Source organism: Vanellus vanellus, assembly GCF_965231255.1.
Source record: "Vanellus vanellus genome assembly, chromosome: 7".
In the NCBI taxonomy this organism is placed as follows: domain Eukaryota; kingdom Metazoa; phylum Chordata; class Aves; order Charadriiformes; family Charadriidae; genus Vanellus; species Vanellus vanellus.
In genome coordinates, this window is record NC_138912.1 from 15,470,237 (window position 1) to 15,488,090 (window position 17,854).

Here is a 17,854-nt window from a genome sequence, read left to right on the forward strand (position 1 = left end):
TTATGGTTTATTTTTGTCGACTACGCCAAAAAAGGCCCCTGCTCCAGAAAGGCCACAACAATTCACGGGGGAGGAAGGGAAGGAGCTATGCCACTGCAACTACAGCAGTAGAAAGAATAACAGTACAGAAACAGCAGTATTTCCCTATACTAATTATTTGCTACAAAAAAAAAAATTAAATTATGTAAGAAAACTCTACAAAACTCTACAGTACAACAGATATCATTGCAGGTAAGGTATGTGCCAGGTTTACGCCACATTTCATAGCTTTGGTAAAGTTCCCCAAGCTGGACACCGCCTTGCATCAACACTTCCATGTGCATCCTTTTGTTCTTGCCTTCTCCCTGGCTGTTGCAGCACATTTCCCAGGCGCAAGCTCTTTCCCCCATGCCCTTACAGGAGCGATGCCTCACAGCCCAGCCACTGTCCGGGGTCCCTAGACAGAGCACTGACCCTCCAAAACAAATGGGTGTTAAATAACAACCCCTCCAGTTTACAGTTTGCATCTTCAGGGACAAGAGATAACTGAAAAGCAAACAACTTCCTTTGTAAAAGGGATTTTAAAACAATTGTCCTTCACTTCGGCAGTGCAAGAATGCCGAGCTAGACAAAACAATGAGCCATCTGTGCACTCTTCCCTCCTTCCCTTGTCTCTACCCTCTGGGCTTAAATCAGAGCTCCCCGAGAATGGCAGAGTCCCCCTTCACCTCCGCCCACTCCGCTTATATCCTGCAAAAAGTTTTCTGGCCGTCTCTTTTTTTGCTTTTTGTTCTTAAGAGCCCTTGCAAAATCTTCCTTTAAACCTCAGCCCTTTGTCAGGTAGTATCCCATCTACCCAGCTTTGTCAAGTGATCAAAAAAAGCCTCCCACCAAACTATCTGTTCCTTGTTTACCATCCCTGGAGGCAGAGTGGCACTCAGGAGCCCTAGCCACCCCTTTGTCCAAGGAAGGGAATACCATCTGAATGGGGGACCACCAAAGATTTGCAGCCCTCTTTTGTTAGCCTGGTGTCACTGCCTGTTGGGCCTCAATTCAAAATTGAGATGACAGTAGAGAGGCAGCCAAGTTTGGTAATTGCCATGGAGTTTCCAGCTTAGGAGAGAGAAATACCAATAGCTCAAATTTTCAAATAAAACTGGTCATTTTATTACCAGTGGTAATTTGTGGTTACCAGTTGTAACCACTGTCCTATCAAGGAACACAGATTATTCCAGTACTAGTCAGGAAGGCGTGTTCCCAACACTAAATCTGCGTTGAGGAAAAAAAGGGGATTAGGTATGAATAACAGCATTCAGATGCATCTCTTCAAACATTCATTTTGTTAGTATCATTATTCCAGTAAGCAAAGGGATAAAAAAGTCAACCCTCCTTTGATCTCACAGACAAAATGGCCACACAGCTCAAAAAATGCTTTTACCTTCATGTCCCACTGAAAAAAAAGCTCACTATCTTTTAATTCTTGCTTTTTAGAACATCCTAAACAGATCTTTATCATGTAAAACAATCTTTCACTAGAAGACCCAACTTTGATCCCCAGTTGCTCCTCTTCCCGGCAGGCTGAACTCGCCGGGAGAGCAGAGCCTGCAAGCCTTCCCACGTCATTCAGCACTAACCCAGCTGGGAGATGAGAGTAAGGAAGCCCTGTCTTGGGCCAACTCTCCTCCCATATGCCAAGATCATAAACATCGAAGTTCTGCTGACAAAAAGAAATCATCCGGTTTGAATACCATGCCCCTTCCTCTGCATGGCAGCAAGAGGCTCATCTTACCGGGATGCACGTGCAGATGTGCTACTGAACAGGACGTGGGGCTTGCTGTCAGTAATGCTCAGCTATAAACCTACTTCCAATCTTTTTCCTTTTTTTATTGAAAACAGTCCTTCTTGTAAATTGAACTACTGTGCTGCAAATGTTAAATGAACTTCCTTCAATGCTTAAGAAAAAAATTTCAAGTCTAGCACAGTTCAAGCGTGCTCTCATCCCACAACCTCCGCACGCAAACACAGATACACCGCAGCGGACTTCTCTCTGTAGGTGGCCTACATCTTTCATATTATTAACTACCTCCAACAAATGACATTTGGAAGCCAAGTGCACTCTGCCTGGGAGGAGGGGAAAAAAAGATTTCCCCTTGGTGACCATAGCTTCAAGGGAGGTCTGCCTCCAGCAGAGAAACGCGTCTTAGCCCTGGTGCATTGCCTTAGTCTTTGGAGGGACACCGTCAATGGGGCATGTAAATAAGCATGACGCTTGGTTTAACTGTTTTTTGCCTGGGAAATTGGGAATTGAACCTTACACAATCACAATTCTGCATGTGCTTCTTTAAAATGTCCCCACAAATTTTGGTCAATTTTAATCATGTCCTTCAAATGAATAGTTGTCCCCAAATACCACATTTCTACAAAGTAGGCAGAAATAAACAGCCAGACAGAAGAGAATGATCTACAGATACTCCCAATAAACAAGTTTCAGTAGAAGCACAACTGTATTTCTAGGCACCAGAGAATCCACTCAGGTGGGACCTGCTAAAAGTACCCTCATTTTGAGAAAGCTCAGTCTAACTCATATCTTTATAGACATGAAAAAAATCCAACCACAAGACAAATTCATTACAAAAACCCAGACCTTCTTGGGCCCCTGCGACTAGACCACTCATTTCAATTCTGATGGGGATTCTCAAATAAGCTATCATTAAAAGGAGATGCTTTTTTGTCACAGAACTCCCTAATTCTGTGGCCTCTCCCTTCCCACTCTGTCATCAAACTTCCTCTCCCCTCTGTCTCAGAAAAAAGACCAACTTGAAAAATAAGCATTACATTTGGGGTCAATCTCTGATAGACAAACAAGAGATCTAGGAAGAAAAAGGAAGGTGAGACTTTGGTGCCCATCTTGGACTCTCCTCCAAGTACTTGCTCTTGTACCTGCTTCCTAAACTAATGCTTCCCAATGTCCTCTTCCATGTCATTCCCTTTAGCTGGAGCAGATGATCCACCTCCAGCAACAGTACACAGAAGAAACATTTCTTCAGTGCACTGGCTAAAGCTCAGTTCCCACAGATGAAGCCATGGCAACATGAAGCAGGAAGATATAGAGACCTGAAAAAAGCTCCTCAGGGTGACCATAAATCTCCAGAATTTCAGTGCTGTGATGGCTGCTCCCCACAACCAACCCATCACAGTCACACCTCTCAAAAATCTGACCCAGGAGCAGAACCACTATTTCCTGATGCTCAACTTGAGGATGTGTCCCAAAAACTCAACATTACTTCCCTATTCCATATGCTGAAGTTGCTACCAGGCTGCCAGCCCTGGCACAGCAGGTGTCCTTTGACTTCAGGGCTAATAGCCTAGTGAAACAAAATGAGGATGAGGAACATTTGCATGCCTGTACTATTATTTAAGAAAGTCCTTGGTTTCTTCTTCATGAAGTATGCTTCAATCCCACTCTTGAAAGAAACTGGACACCATATAAGTTGGAATAAAACCTTCGGGTTTTAATAATTTTCCTTGAATTTCAGGCTCAACTTCCAAACTAAACTGATTTTATGAAATCATAGAATGGTTTGGGTTAGAAAGGACCTTAAAGATCATCTAGTTTCAAACCCCCAGCATGGGCAGGGTCACCTTTCACTAGACCAGGTTACTCAAAGCCCCATCCAACCTGGCCTTGATCTTACATCTTGCCAAGATAGTCATGCTGAACTCTATAAAAGCTGTTTCAAAATCTTGTCTGAAATATGGATCCACAACTAACACTACCCCTCTCTAATTTACTGTCCTCCCAAAGGTCCTTTATTTTATTGCATTTTCATGAAAACAAAGAGGGGCAGAGCGAGTCTCCACCATTTTAAAAGCGTTCACTGTCACCTTGGAGTTGGTGTAATATTTCAGCCGTGCTTTAGGCATGTGGCTTATAAAGCACTTAGGGACCCATTAAATACCAAAATTTAAGGCTAAAGGCTGGCAAGCTGAGGGCAGTGAGCTTTAAAATTTATGAAAGGCTACAGAACTAAGAGGCCACTAAAGTGACAGCTGTCAGCACCACTCCATCCTACATTCATGCAGGCTCAAAGGAGAAGCCAGCACGCACTCAAAAGAAAGAGAGCACTCGTTCCAACTTTCAGGCTATTTTCTAAATACTCTTTTCAAACTCCTTTCATACTCGGAAAAAGCCTTCCAGAAAACATCCACCCCTCTGCAAGCCTTGCATTTGTTACCTGATCCAGTTTTGCGCTCCTTTTTCTTCCTCCCAGCTCTAACAAGCATCCTTGCCCTTTTACAAGTTAAGGTCATTCAGAGGATCTATACAAGCAAGCAGAACACAAGCTGGACTGGAGATCTTGAAAGGCTCATGCTTACCCTCACCTTTAATAGGGAGGCACCACCCACAGAGACAACACGTTATCCCGGCATGCACCGCTCCCTCCTGATCCAAATGGTAAGTAGCACAAATCAAAAGGACCACAGCAAGTTGGAACCTGTTGTCTCGGCGGGTGGTACCCTGCATCTGTATCAGAGATGAAGGCAGCTGTAATCTCTTCGGTTTTATGCAAATGGGATGCTGCACTTTGGCTTCTGGCTAGCTGCCAGGACAGCAAAAAAAACCAAACCAAAACAAAAAACGCCACCCTTGTCAATGTGACATTTGTGTAGATCAGGAAACCCAATTATTGGAATTTGCATAAAAAGCTAAACATCAAAACACAGTTGGCATGTTTCTTCTCAGGATGTGGGAAGGCCACAAATACAAATCTTATCTCTTAACCTAGCCATAATTTAAGTTTTGCTTTCTATTGTGGCTCTGAATTACAGCCTTGCAATTTTAATACAAATAAGACTATTCAAGGTTTTCAGGAATACTATTGCATCATGGTTCTTATTTTCCACACACTTTTTAAACTGTTAACAAAAAGGGTGAGCACTCAAACTACAGGAACAGTTAATTGGAGATTCAGCCTTGGCCCCACAATGAACTGGAGATAAAAGTCAGTCTGGTAAAAACACACATCGCTTCCTTGCTCTCTGGACAGCCCTGCAAACCCCTGTGCCAGCACAATCCAGGGCTGGAGCACGCCATGGCACCGCAGTAGCTGAAGCTGGCACTGTCACGGATGGAGTCCGAGCCCAGCTGCACTTGCTGACGTAGCCTTCCTCAGGCACCCGTTCTCCACGTAGGCAGATGCCACAGGAAGGATCAGGTGCCTGTGCCCTGGCCACGCTGACAGCCTGGCATAGGAGCATGAATCTGCAGTTGCCAGCTAAGGCACCGCGCTTTGCGCAGATGTGTGGGGACACAATCCCTGCTGATGATTTCGCTGTGGGACAGTAGCTGCCAGCAAGGGGTGGAAAAGGGATTAGGACCTGTCTCCTCTCCCACAGCATCACCGGCCACACGCTCCCTGCCAGTGTGCTCGCATGCTACACATGCACTCGTTGCTGCAGTACAAAATCTTTCTTTCAGAAAGCAAGAACAGCCCAAAAAAAGGCTCTGCTCTAACACTGCTGAATAGATTCAAGAAGTTACACATCAGTTTTGATTTTAAAGTAGATAGAAAAAGTTAAAAACAGAGAATAACTTGCAAAAATGTCCCGGAAGAATTTCTGCTGCCACTCAAGTTGTGCAACATGCTCGACTGGAAAGACTTATTTCCATGCAAGCAGCTTGGCATGAAATCCCACTGAAAGGCTTGCGGTTCCCTAACGCTGTCATGACGTCATGATTTAGGATTTTTAGAGCGATCAGCCCAGCACAGCTGGTGTCATGGTTGCCATTATACCATGAAACACTGAGTGGTTTTAAATGAAAAAGGTTTCCCCGTTAGAAATTCTTAGATTTCTTCCATCTTATTCTGTAGATTCTTAAAACCAGACCAGTTCTGTAAGCAGAGAATAGCCGATATTTAAGCAGAGCAGGAAATAGTGCTGCTTTAACTGAAAATAAATCTGTCAACAAGGAGGCACAGACTCCACTTCAGACTTTTCAGGTTCTTATTAAAAAATATAAATTAAAGTCAACATTTTCACGTTACTTGCTACATCTGTTTGCTATTCCATTATAAATAAAAATATAGGGGCCTCCAATTCAGTGTTGGTTCACTCAAAATCAAAAAGTCCTTTTCATTTAATACTGCATTATAATTGGTCTAGATTGTACTGTATTACCAGAAGAGGTCCATGAGAAATAAGCTATGCATTACCCAAAGTCAAGCTGAAAGACTAAAAAGGCCTTTGCAATGTACTATCCTTCCCTTTCTAAAGGATGAAGGACAGGAAAGTCATGGAAGCACATCCCCAATATAGGAACCTTTCCAGTTGATACAAGCAGGTCCGGCGCTGCACTCTTTGCAGAGCAAGTTGGGAAACAAACAAAAAACCCCCAAAACTAATCCTTATCTCCAGAGGCCAGGGCAGTTGAGCAGAGTTCAACTGGAGGAAATCTTCTAAAGGTTTAAACAACTCCCCAGTCACACCACACTCCCACCAACACTTTACCTGGGACAGCAGAATCCCACAGTGCTTCAAGCAACAAAGAGACCAATGGTCATTTTCTTAAACAAGGGCTTTATTAAATTCTCTGATGGAGAACAAGAGCCTACGGAGCACACAGGAAAATCACTACATTGCTGCAATGAGCACAATTATGTGAGTCCACGTGGCAATTATGTTCCAAGAGTAGTTAGCAAACAGTAACTGCTGTTGGGAGCAAGAATTGATGGTGGGTGTTGAGCTCCTTTGAAAATCTTCTCTCTGCCTGTCTACAGTGCTTGCCTACCTCAGGTTCAGCGTTTAAGAGATGTGTAGGTTTTGACAGCTTTACCACATGCATAATTGTATATTAAGACTATTCGCCATAGAGGCAGAGCCAACCTTCTCGGCAGCACACGTAGTATTAAGTTTTGTAGCTCAAAGAATGAGGCCAAAGTAAAGGTAACAGACTGCAGAGAACTGAACATCTCAGGGCGAGTGACACAAGGACACCCTGCTCTGGAGCCAGGAACACTGTCCCAGCCACACAGAGAGCAGGGAAACATGCGCATATACCCAGGGCACGGAAATCACTTTGATGGATCTGTGCAGGCGTGTGCTCAAGAGGTTGCAGCCAACATCCCCAAAGCAGCGCAGCAGCAAGGACTCGCCATTTGCTTGTACTGCTCAGCTGCAGCAGCCTCGGGCAGCGCAGTGCCGGGGGCAGCCGAGGCACACGTGTTCTCTAAGCCTCCTCCCAGGCTCAGGTACACACAGGGCACTCGGGAACTTTGCTCCTGCTTCACTTGGGCCTTGGAAATCACCTACAGCCTATGTCTAGATATGGGGGGTTAATTCCTGTGCCCTACAAGTAGCAAAAGGCATATTCCACTATCTCAATCCAAATTTCCAGACTAAAATATACGACAGCATGAAGAGTTAGGAGGTCTCGTGCCAGGAAGTTATTTAAAGTAGTGACATTCCACCTGTGTGATATTTTCACTCCACTACCCCCAAGTTTTCCACTACAGAAGAACCAAAGGTTTTGGTCTAGCTGACAGGTTGTGGGAGTGAGAATCCAGAGCATGTGCCAGGGCCAAGGAGGCTGTGTCCTTACACAATTTGCTGCTTCACTCATAAAAACACATCACCCTTCAGTCTTCAGCTGAGACCCTCATATCCACTCCCTGCTCTCACCCAAAATCATCAGGAAAGAGTTTCACCAAGAGAATAGTCTCACCAACCTCAGGCTGACAAGTCACCAAAGAGAGGAAGTCAGCACAGCACTTATTCTCTCCAAAATTAGTCCCATCGAAACAAGGCTGGCAAACACACATCACCTAATGTTGGCAACTTCAGATTTTCAGTGGCAAAGGTGAAATATCATGATCTGAGAACAAAAGCACGATGTGAAGGCCTGCACGTCCGTGGTAGGATCTCTTGTAGAAATAAGGGAAGGAAGCCTTTAACTTCATTTCTCTCCATTTCTTTCACTTGCCCTACCTTTCCTCTACCCCAGCAACTAACGACTAGCATTTGTTGCTAATAGATGTGTTGGTTAAATACCCCAGGCAGTTCTCTGTGACACTAGGGCCCTGTATAAACTCCAGTCTTAGGAGACTTGTCTTCTGAAAAACAGTTTTGTAACCACAAACATGAGAAACTGCCTTGAGGACATGGGTAAGGTTAAAGAAACTGTATGACTGCTGCTGCTGTTGCAAAAGAAGCACCTGGTTGAAAAAAACCTGGTGACTGAATCTTAACCAAGAGAAACAAAAGAGAGAAAGCTTGGATGAACAAACTGGGGTCTTTGCTGCATCATTCATCAAGGACATTTAGCCTGTAACTATGAAACAGCGCAAAGACAGTTTCAATAAACAGGGACAGCAGAAACCTTCTGCCATTTCTGGCTGGTTGAAAGGCCATGTTCACAGCCTCAAGATCATGACAGCTTGGCTACTGCTACTCACTTTAACTGGAGTTAACGAACAAGGTCAGTAAAAGAAAAACAGGAATAAGGTTAGATCATGCTGCTTGTCTGGTCTAATACAAAATGCCTGCTAAAGACCAACAAGCTAAGATAATCATTTAATTATTGGAGAAAAGACAGTCAAACAATTAGAATTTTATGCTTCTGTTACACAGATTGGCATTTATACAGCAGTCACTGGGGTGGCAGTCCGCTGACAGTAATACTGCTGTGCCAGCAATAGGAAAAATGCCCTTACAGCAGTTTTCCAGAGGAAGGCATTTAACGTGCACTGGGAGGGGTCAGGATTTAAGCATATGACCATAACAGACTACCAAGAGTGAAAACCACAACAAGACATTCAGTTAAAAAAAAAGCTTCCCGACCAGTTTTAAAAAAAAAAACTGTCACTCGACTTAACACTAACAAGGAAATGTATTGCGTTCAAAGCCTGCAGAGGGGAACAGAGTCATTCTTCTACATCCAAGAACAGGCATACGTCACCCCTTGCGAGACCAAGGCTAGGCTACACAAAACACAACACGCAGCAACAGAACTTAAATGACACTTACTCATGTACTCTGTTGTCTCCATACAAGTCACTTAACCCAAAGCTGACATAGTGCCAGTGCTCAGGAACATTCAGCGCTGGGTTTCCCAGGTTTCTGTACATGCTAACGTAGTCCAGAGGATCAGGTCCTCCCAACCTGCATTTAAAACAGAAAGATTCTTAGGTAAGTTAGTTTATTCAAGACAAATGGGAAGTCTCCACAGGTGCTACAAGGAGCTGACTTTAAAACAAAGACCTGCTTTAAAACATAGCTAGTGATAAAAATGAAATTAGCATGTTTGAGTTACCTCTAAAAAAAAAATAAATAATTGAAGAGAAGTGTTGGGTTAAGTCCAGAAAGCTTCAAGCACAAGCAGGCAAAGTACATGTATGCAACATACTACAATGTTTCTAATGTTAAAGCACAAAAACCTCTGAAAAATCATATTGAAGCTTCCACAAAACACAAAGAAAATTGGAAAATTGTACTAGTAGAAGACCAATAGCTGTTACTGCACTGCAAGCTCTTAATTTGGTCCAGAGGCACATACCTCAATTAAAAAACAAAACAAAACCTGACACTATTCATCAAAGCAGAATTTGAAATGGCTAAGTTTTGAGGAGAGTAATCCATACTTCTGAACATAAACACGATCATAAAATAGTGGAGGAGAAGAACATTGATTCAGGAAAATTAGTACCAGAACTTCAAAAATACACTAGCTGCATTAATCAAGAATGAGTAAAAAGCATCATTGCAACCTCTGCTTCAACATTTGAATGGGTTCCTTAAAATAACATTACTTAAAAGTCAATGCAGCACAGCCAGACTACATTAAGCAGCAATTACCAAAACCTGCAGCCACCCTTCCCCGTCACAAGGCACAAGGAAGGTAGGCTGGTGTGCCAGCAGAGAGCACAGCACACTCCTCCTGCTGCTCGCCATCACCTCTGCCTGTGCAGAGGCAGGCCAACCCCCCACCGAAGGAAGGAACGTGCTAGACTGTTTTGCTCACTGTTCACCTTGTCAATCATAAAACACATGGTAGAAGGATGCTAGAAGAGACAAGACATCAAACCACCTACCACAAGCATTTACGGAATAGCCTGAACAGCTGTTTAACAGTTTCCTGCCTCCAATTTACTTCTTCAAGTAAAATACTCTCAACTGCTCCAAACAAGAAAATCCAGACTAAGATGACCCCTTAATTCAAACCACTTATTACACACTAATTCCCCTCCTCTGCATTGCCTGTTCAGACCCTGACTCTATCACCTGCAGGTTGCAGGGCATGCCCGTGCTTCCCTTGCTAGCCCTGGGGGTTTGTGTATCACCATTACGCACGCCACAACCGCTGCACACAAAGCATTTAAGCACCTCAGTTTTGTTTCCTGATTAAAGTACCGCTGTCTTATATCAAACACTGGCAGGCTTGGCAAGAAATACTTTCCCAGCATACAGGGTGCTAGTCCACTACCACTGCTCCATGCCTCCTGGAAGTATCTGTGCTTCACATGCGGAGATTCATACCTTGCCTTACCGAGGAAGCTCTGGGGTCATCAAACAGCAAAGCTTAATTGCAATTATCCAACTTAAGGCCAGCACCCTTCTCGGAGTCCCACATGACAAAGATGCTCCAAGGCAGCAGAGAGGAAACTCTGACAAGCATTTCCATCCTCAGGCATGAGTGTAACCAGGCTTATGGTAGTAAAAGTTGGTGTTACACCCTTCGGCTTCAGAAAACAGGCAATCAGTGCAGAAGAGGTTTAACCCTGAGCTTGCATGGTTACCCCTAGAGCACATTCACTGAGTACAGCAATTTCTTGAAGTTCATTTAGGAGAGACCCTTGAGAAAACAGGGGGGTTCAGAGCTGGGGTCAGTGGCATTGCAAAACCGAGATGCTAAAAAGTCACTTCGTAATTCTGCATCAGTCTCACCACAGAGAGGTCCATTGGCAAGGGCTGTCAGAATTACACAACCTTCTCGTATGAGAGGCATCTTCTTTATAGTGTAAAAAGCAAACTGGTGAGCAAGCATGTGGAATGTATGTTAGACCCCGCATTTAAGCAGAGTTTGATGAGCCTGGGAAAATCCATTCTCGAAATCTAGTGATACAATGAAACACTCAGAAAAAAATAAGTCTCCCCAACACGCCACATCTCCACCTGCCTTGCCATTCCTCCTCACCGGCATTGGGTCATGCTGGAGGCTGTCCGAGATCTCTGCCATAGATGCCTATTCAGAGCGTGGCACCAACGCTCTGGGCAGACCTCAGGCTCCCCACAGCAGTAACTCCCAGATCACTGATGGAAGCAGCCAGATGGAAGCAATTCCAGCTGGGACAGTCAGTAGCCCCCAAGGACTGGCAGTGAACAGCAGCGGCCACGCAAAATTATTCAAAGTTACCTGACTGGGAAGACTCCAGAGCGAGGGAGGTCAATACGCTGACCAGCAAACCAGTGTGAGAGATTAGCCAGTGGTTAGAGCAAATGTGTAGGGTTTGCAGTGAAGGGAGAAGACCTTCACCTGCTAAGCAACAAGCATCTCCCACATGCACAAAACCTGCTTCCGAACTGGGTTTAGAAACACCTTAGATGTCAAACGACTCACACTGGAACACTGCTGACACAGGCACTTTGGCACTGACAACATGCAAGACAAACCCTTAGACTGCAGACTGCCCTTTTTCAGGACAGGGACTGCTCCGTGAGCATGCTCACATTAGTCAGGTCTGATGCAGGCAGCGAGAAAGTCCTGCCTAGACTGCACCACGCGATCCAGACTCCTCTCCCTCACTCCTGCTGGCAACCCCATGCTTCTCTCCAAAGGCCAAGCCTCTCGGGGGACCTGCAGCACCATGCTACCTGGGAAGCGGCTGCAGCGATGTGGCACCAGCCAGCTCGGGGAGCAGAGCTCTTTCCTGCACAGAGCAGACCCAGCCAGAGTTGGCTACCCACCAGTTTACACCCTGCACAACGATCCGGACAGACCATCTTTACTCCCTGAGAAATCTTGTAGGCTTGGAAGAGAGTCAGACAAAAAGCCTGCAGCAGTGACTAACTAAATTCTGACACATCCAGGCCATATACCTGTCTTGAAACCACTGTGACTGCAGGAGCATCCAGCACTAGTTTCAAACTAGCTACCGGGAGCACAGCTAGTAGCTCACCCATGGCAATAATGCTCAACAAAGGCTCGTCAGATTTTTATCCAGTTTCAGTGGCAGGTTTCGCTGCTACACTAACTAGTCGAGCACTGCTAATGCCTGCTGTGGTACGTCCTCCCACCCACAGCCGCTGTTGCACGGTTCGACCTTCTATCACAATCTACATATCAGTACACGCGTTCACACAAAGAGCTGGAAGCGTTGGAGGATTTTATTAGGAAGAGCCCAACTTCAAAGCCAGAGGTACAGTACAAATTTGTTACATTCTCTATTCATGAAGCTCATTCAGGAGCAAGAAGGGCAGCCTCGGGGGAAACCCGGTATTTGCATCTGCACCGAGAGTCTTCTTTTGACTGATGTTAAGAGTGCCCTGAAGTTTCTGTGGAAGGAGAAACCTGAAGTAGGCAGAAAGGAAACAGCTCCACAGTGGGAAAAAATTGGAAAATTCCCAATACATTCACCCTGAAAAGTCCGTAGTGGATTGTTTGTGGTTGCTTCCCAGCAGCCGACAGCTTTTCACAGCTACCTTTTGACAGCCCTGCAGAAGTAGTGCATGATCCCCAAGTGGCTGCAGACCACAGGTCAGTGTGCTGGTTTTTGAGTGCATGTCCTGAATTCAAGACAGAGGATGAAAAACCAGCAGTCCAGCCTGAATTCTGCCTATTTCAAAACCTATCACAAAGGAAATTATAAACTTGTTTTTTCACCAGCAATTCTATGCATCAAGATATTTCACTTCGAGATATTCAACGAAGTTTAAAAATAAAAGCGGATACTGGATATCAACACAGAGAAACTCCTTCTCAGTGCACGGCCTTTATAAATACAGCTAGGAAATCTTCCAGGGAGTTCCAATTGCAATCACAAACTCTCTCCCAAGATATGCAAATAGCATTTAAAAAAAGACTAGTTGCATGAAATAATCCACAAGACTAAACCCCTTCATTTAATAGGTATGCGGTTCTGCCGATTCTCCAACATGACAAAGTAAGGATCTGCTCTGCCATGCAAACCCAAGAATATAACTTTAGCTCTCTGAACAACAAAAAAAAGCTGCTAACCATAGAGAAACTGATACATATAATTAAATGCTGATTAGTGTTACAATATTTCTCCTAAGGCAGGGAACTTTGTTCAGCAATTTCCTCTTCTAATCTAAACTAACTAATAGCTGGCAGCCAGGCAGAGCAGTGCAGACTCAAGGAGAGCAAGCGGTGGCAAAAGTCACTCCACCAGACTTCAACAAAATCAACCTCCAAATTTTGCCAAGTTTGTTATCAAAAGTACCTGTAGGTATGCATAGGCTAGACCTCACACAAGAATTTCCTGGACACGACAGCAGTAAGAAGCTCATCTCTGATTTCTACGAGCGAAGCTCTCGGCTCTTGCTGCCAACTGAGCTGACAGTCGGAAGAACCGTTAAGTAGAAAATGCCAGGATAAACAGGCCTTCACATTACTTCTTGCTTGCAACTGACCATCGCTGCTAATAGTAGTTTTTCTATTGAGTGTTTGAGTTCCAGTTGCAGTGAAGCTCTAATCAACCCCTTAAGCAAACAAGCTGCAAGGTTTCTTCCCAAACAAGGGGTTTTGCCACTCTTTGTTATAAACCTAAATCTGCCTCCATCACACACAAATCTTACGTCACTCTAGTCAGTATTGTTTTAAGCTGTTGACGGAAAAGAAGTACTGACTCCCAAATGAAGGTGACTGGAAACTCATCAAGCTTGTATATCCAAGATTAGAAATGGGTATAAAAACAGACTGATCAGAGCACCACCGAAGTACCACAGCACTGACCCACACAGATGATTAAGAAATTATTTGTATTTTGAGGTCTCAGATTTGCAATATCTTATCTTGACACACTGTGTCAGTTTAAGTACAAAGAACCCCCCTAAGCAATAAGGGCTAACAGACATATGTCTTGCTATAACTGCATAAAAAACAACACTTCTTTGGAAGATGACAGCGATAGTTTGGCCGTCAGAGCAGAACACAGGGAGGATGTTATTGTTGCTCAGGACTCAAACAGATAGAGACATACAGGTTAAAATGAACTGTAAATAAAGAAGTTGAGCATTTACTAAACTTTTTCCAAGTGCTGGAGTAGGGACTGGTCAATGTCTGGTCCATCAAACGCTCAGTGGTGACCTGATCGTGTTCCTTAGGCCCAGAAGAGGGGGTTGAGCAGCAAAGTGATAGTAAAAAGCAAAAGGAACTCCTCTTTGCACAGGCCTAGACACTTATCTTGATAGCTAAACATCCAAGTACTTCCTTCATGCCAGTCTCCCACATAAACAACTGCTGTTACTGGTGTCAGACACTGTGTCAGCAGAGACAGTACACAGCAGATTCGCAGTCTGAGATAACACATGGCTACGCAAGGGCAAGAGAAGCTGGCTGTGCCCCGTGGGTTTTATGGGTACGTGCACAGCACGCATCTGACTTGGAGGCTGGAACACAGGTTCACTCCAGTCTCTGCTGGCCATACTTGAACCCCAAGCTCCAGGCCAGAAGATAGAGCTCGTGCTTCCTGTCCAGGAGGGGAAACTCCAGCCATCCTCCCTCTGCAGGAACCCCGCCACTGAGTAACACATGCTCCCTTTTCCTATGACCTGCCCCAGCCAAGGCCCTCATCAGCCACTCCTCACTCAGGGAAGCTCCAAATCACCCCAAAAGCCCCAATACATACTCCTGTCTTCAGTGCATCCCTCCCTAGACCCTTCCTTCTATTCCCAGAACATCCTCCACAGGAAGCTTCCCAAATACACCTCCCAAGCACCCAACTACATCCCTAATGACTCTTCCCCCAGCCCCACCACACAACCCCAAAACTCTCGCATCTCACCCCAAACTCCGCATGCAATCTCTAGTCCCTCCGCCCTTGCTGCAACCCTCCCCAGCCCCACTACCTCCTTCCCTCCGCCCCATGAGGTGTCCCCAGCCCCACCGCTGCCCCCGAGCCTCCCCCAACCCCACTACTCCTCCCTCGCTCACTGCTCCCCCAAACCCTCTCCAACCACACACAGGGTCCCCGGCCCCACTGCTCCCCCCCAGCCCCACACAGGGTCCCCGGCCCCACTGCTCCCCCCCAGCCCCACACAGGGTCCCCGGCCCCACTGCTCCCCCCAGCCCCACACAAGGCCCCCGCCCCCCTCCAGGCCGCAGCCCCGGCCGCCTCACCAGTACTTGAGGATGGCGGTGACCTGGAGCGGGTTGGGCTGGTCGGGGTAGAGGCGGCGGCACTCGCCGTAGATACCGTGCAGCCCCGGCGGGAAGAGCGACGGGAAAGAGCTGGAACTGGACCCGGACCCCGAGCCTGAACCCGGCCCGCCCGCGGGGGTACCCCCGCCAGGCCGCACACCCTCCATGTCCGGCGCGGCGGAGGCGGCTGGTCCGGTCCGGTCCCGTCCCGTCCCGTCCCGGTGCGGCCCGCTCGGCTCGGCTCGATTCCGCTCCCGGCTCGACGCGCACCCGGCCCGGCCCGGCCCGGCCCAAGCGGCGCTGCGCGGCGCGGCGCGGCGCTGCGGGAGGAGGGGGCGGGCCCCGCTGCCCGGGCGACGATGAGTGACACGGCGGATCCGCCAATGGCAGCGCGCGGCACGGAGGTGCGGCCGCGCCACTTCCCTCCCCCCCCCCACACGCCGCACCGCTAGCGCGCCCTCTAGCGGCGGCGGCGGGTCCCGGCCCGGGCGCTGAGGGGAGCGCGGTGCGGAGCTGCCGGGGGGCGCGGGGCTGAGGGGGACGGGTCCCGCGGGCGGGACCGGGGGGGTGGTCTGGGGCGGGCGGGAGGGTAACCGGTACCGGGGTGGCCCTGAGGGAAGAGGAGGGATCCCCGTGGGGCGTCCTCGGGGGCAGCCCCGCGGCAGGGGGCGGTGAGAAGCCCCGGCAGCGCCCGGGCGGGCGGGAGGCCCGAGCAGGGCCCGGCGGGCGCTTTCCCCGGCCCCCGGCTCGCCCAGGGGGCCGACAGCGGGGCAGGGCCCGTCCTGGGGCAGCTCCCCGGCCTCAGCCGCCCCCAGCCCCGGTGCTGAAGCCTGTGTCGGTGTTAGGTGAAGGGGTGAGGCTGTAAAGGGCAGCGGTTGGGCAGCCGCTTCTGTCGGGCTCCATCAGCAGGGCTGGCTGCGAGGCGCCCCGCTCGTCTCCGGCTGTTCGCAGCCCCGTGGTTCTGTGGGACTGTGCCTTATTTTCCTCGCTGCTGCTCTTACGGCTTTCGTCACGGCTTTCTCTATCCCTTCGCCAATCCTCACAGCACCTTTATTCTCCCCGTGCACCTTTCTGTATTTGTAGGTCCCTCAGAGGCACCCGAGAAGCAATGCAGAATAGGTGAAGTTCAAGGGCTGCCCGATCGAGGATCTTAACCAGTGTACCAAGCACGCTGAAGGTCTGGCTCATTCCTGAGTTGCAGCTACATCTGTGGTCCTGCAAAACCTCGTATGTATGTGTGAACCGCCATAGGATAGTCCTACATGTCTTTGCTAGAGCTTTTCAATCAGCATAGAGAAAACATTAGCTATAGAGTGCTGAGAGGACAGGACAAGTGCTCCTGCTTGTTGCATTTGTCATTTAAATAGCTGAGAGTTTGTTCTAAAGGCAATGTTCACAACATAGCTTTTAGGAGATCACATATAGTCATGAAGCTGGCAAGCAGACAAATGATTATCCACTGAGAAAGGAGGTAAGCAGTTGGCATTCTCATGAATCGCTGCTTCTCACAAACAACGGTAATTCACTTGTCCTGTTACTGTGATACTACTTTTTGTGACAATTTTGTGTTAATTACAGCCAGTTGAGAAGATAAACGTAACAGAGCCATGTATGAAATGCTGTGTTGGCTTAATACACACATTATAACGAGTCTCTCCTGGCATTTACTGAGGTGATACAATACTGGTCTTGAAATAATTTAACCCCCTCAATTCTGTCTTACAAAATAACCCCTCTTTTATGCTAGGTAAGTGGTGAATATCTGAGACGAGACGATCTGCTCGGGCTGAAGGCAGAAACTACAGAAGGAAAGCCTCAGTGTCAGCATGAAAGGTGCGGAGGAGATGGGCGAGTTCTGAGCCAGCCCTCATGTGCATGGACTGGCAACAAAGTTCATTTTCACTAATTTCAAGACCCAGTGATATTGCTCAGAGTTTCAAGTACATATCATTTTAGTGTCTTTGTCTGTCATCGGTTCTTCAAAGTGCTTTTAGAGCACAGAGCAAATGGAAAACAAGAGGGGGCACATTATTTAATACTGGGGTGCGTATTATGTGCGTTCTTTGTACCAACACTTCTTTTCTGGTTCCCATGCCTCAAAAAAATGCAGCAAAACCAGGTAATACTGGGAGAACAGATGCCTTATGACCAGCAGTTTGTGGAGGTGATCCCACGAAGTGATGGGACAGTGAACCGCTTTCATTAGTGACAGATTTCCTCCGCAGAAGGCGATGTGATCACTTTTTTCTAATTAGAAAAATAGTGGGGGAAAAAAAATCTATTAAACTGGAAATCAGCCAATTGAAATCCAGTGGGTTTTGGTGGAAGCGCACAGTTGCCCCCCGGAACACAGCACCCACCGCCCCACTCGGGTTTCACGCCCAAAAGGCAGTTTGCAGCCCGTGGGTATTTTTGCATTTTGTATTTCTACATCTCCCGCACTACATCTCCCGGCATGCCCCGCTCCCGGCACGCCTTCCCACCAGGCGCCGCGCGGGG

The 17,854-nt window shown here is 47.2% G+C and overlaps 1 protein-coding gene and 1 long non-coding RNA gene across 2 annotated transcripts in view; one reads left to right on the plus strand and one right to left on the minus strand.

Moving 5' to 3' along the window:
* Window positions 1-15,598, minus strand: part of SUFU (SUFU negative regulator of hedgehog signaling) — a 91,596-nt gene extending 75,998 nt beyond the window's left edge. The window contains exons 1-2 of the mRNA XM_082486206.1: window positions 15,335-15,598; window positions 9,004-9,138 (exon numbers count right to left, since the gene is read on the minus strand). Of these exons, the coding sequence (XP_082342332.1) occupies window positions 9,004-9,138; window positions 15,335-15,522 (323 nt within the window). The 5' untranslated portion in view covers window positions 15,523-15,598. The remainder of the gene's footprint in view (window positions 1-9,003; window positions 9,139-15,334) is intronic.
* A 249-nt stretch (window positions 15,599-15,847) lies between these two features.
* On the plus strand, window positions 15,848-17,128 carry LOC309674246. Its single transcript, XR_014269378.1, has 3 exons — window positions 15,848-15,860; window positions 16,439-16,582; window positions 17,103-17,128. It is a non-coding gene; the product is annotated as an uncharacterized lncRNA (long non-coding RNA).
* Window positions 17,129-17,854: the final 726 nt, after the last annotated feature.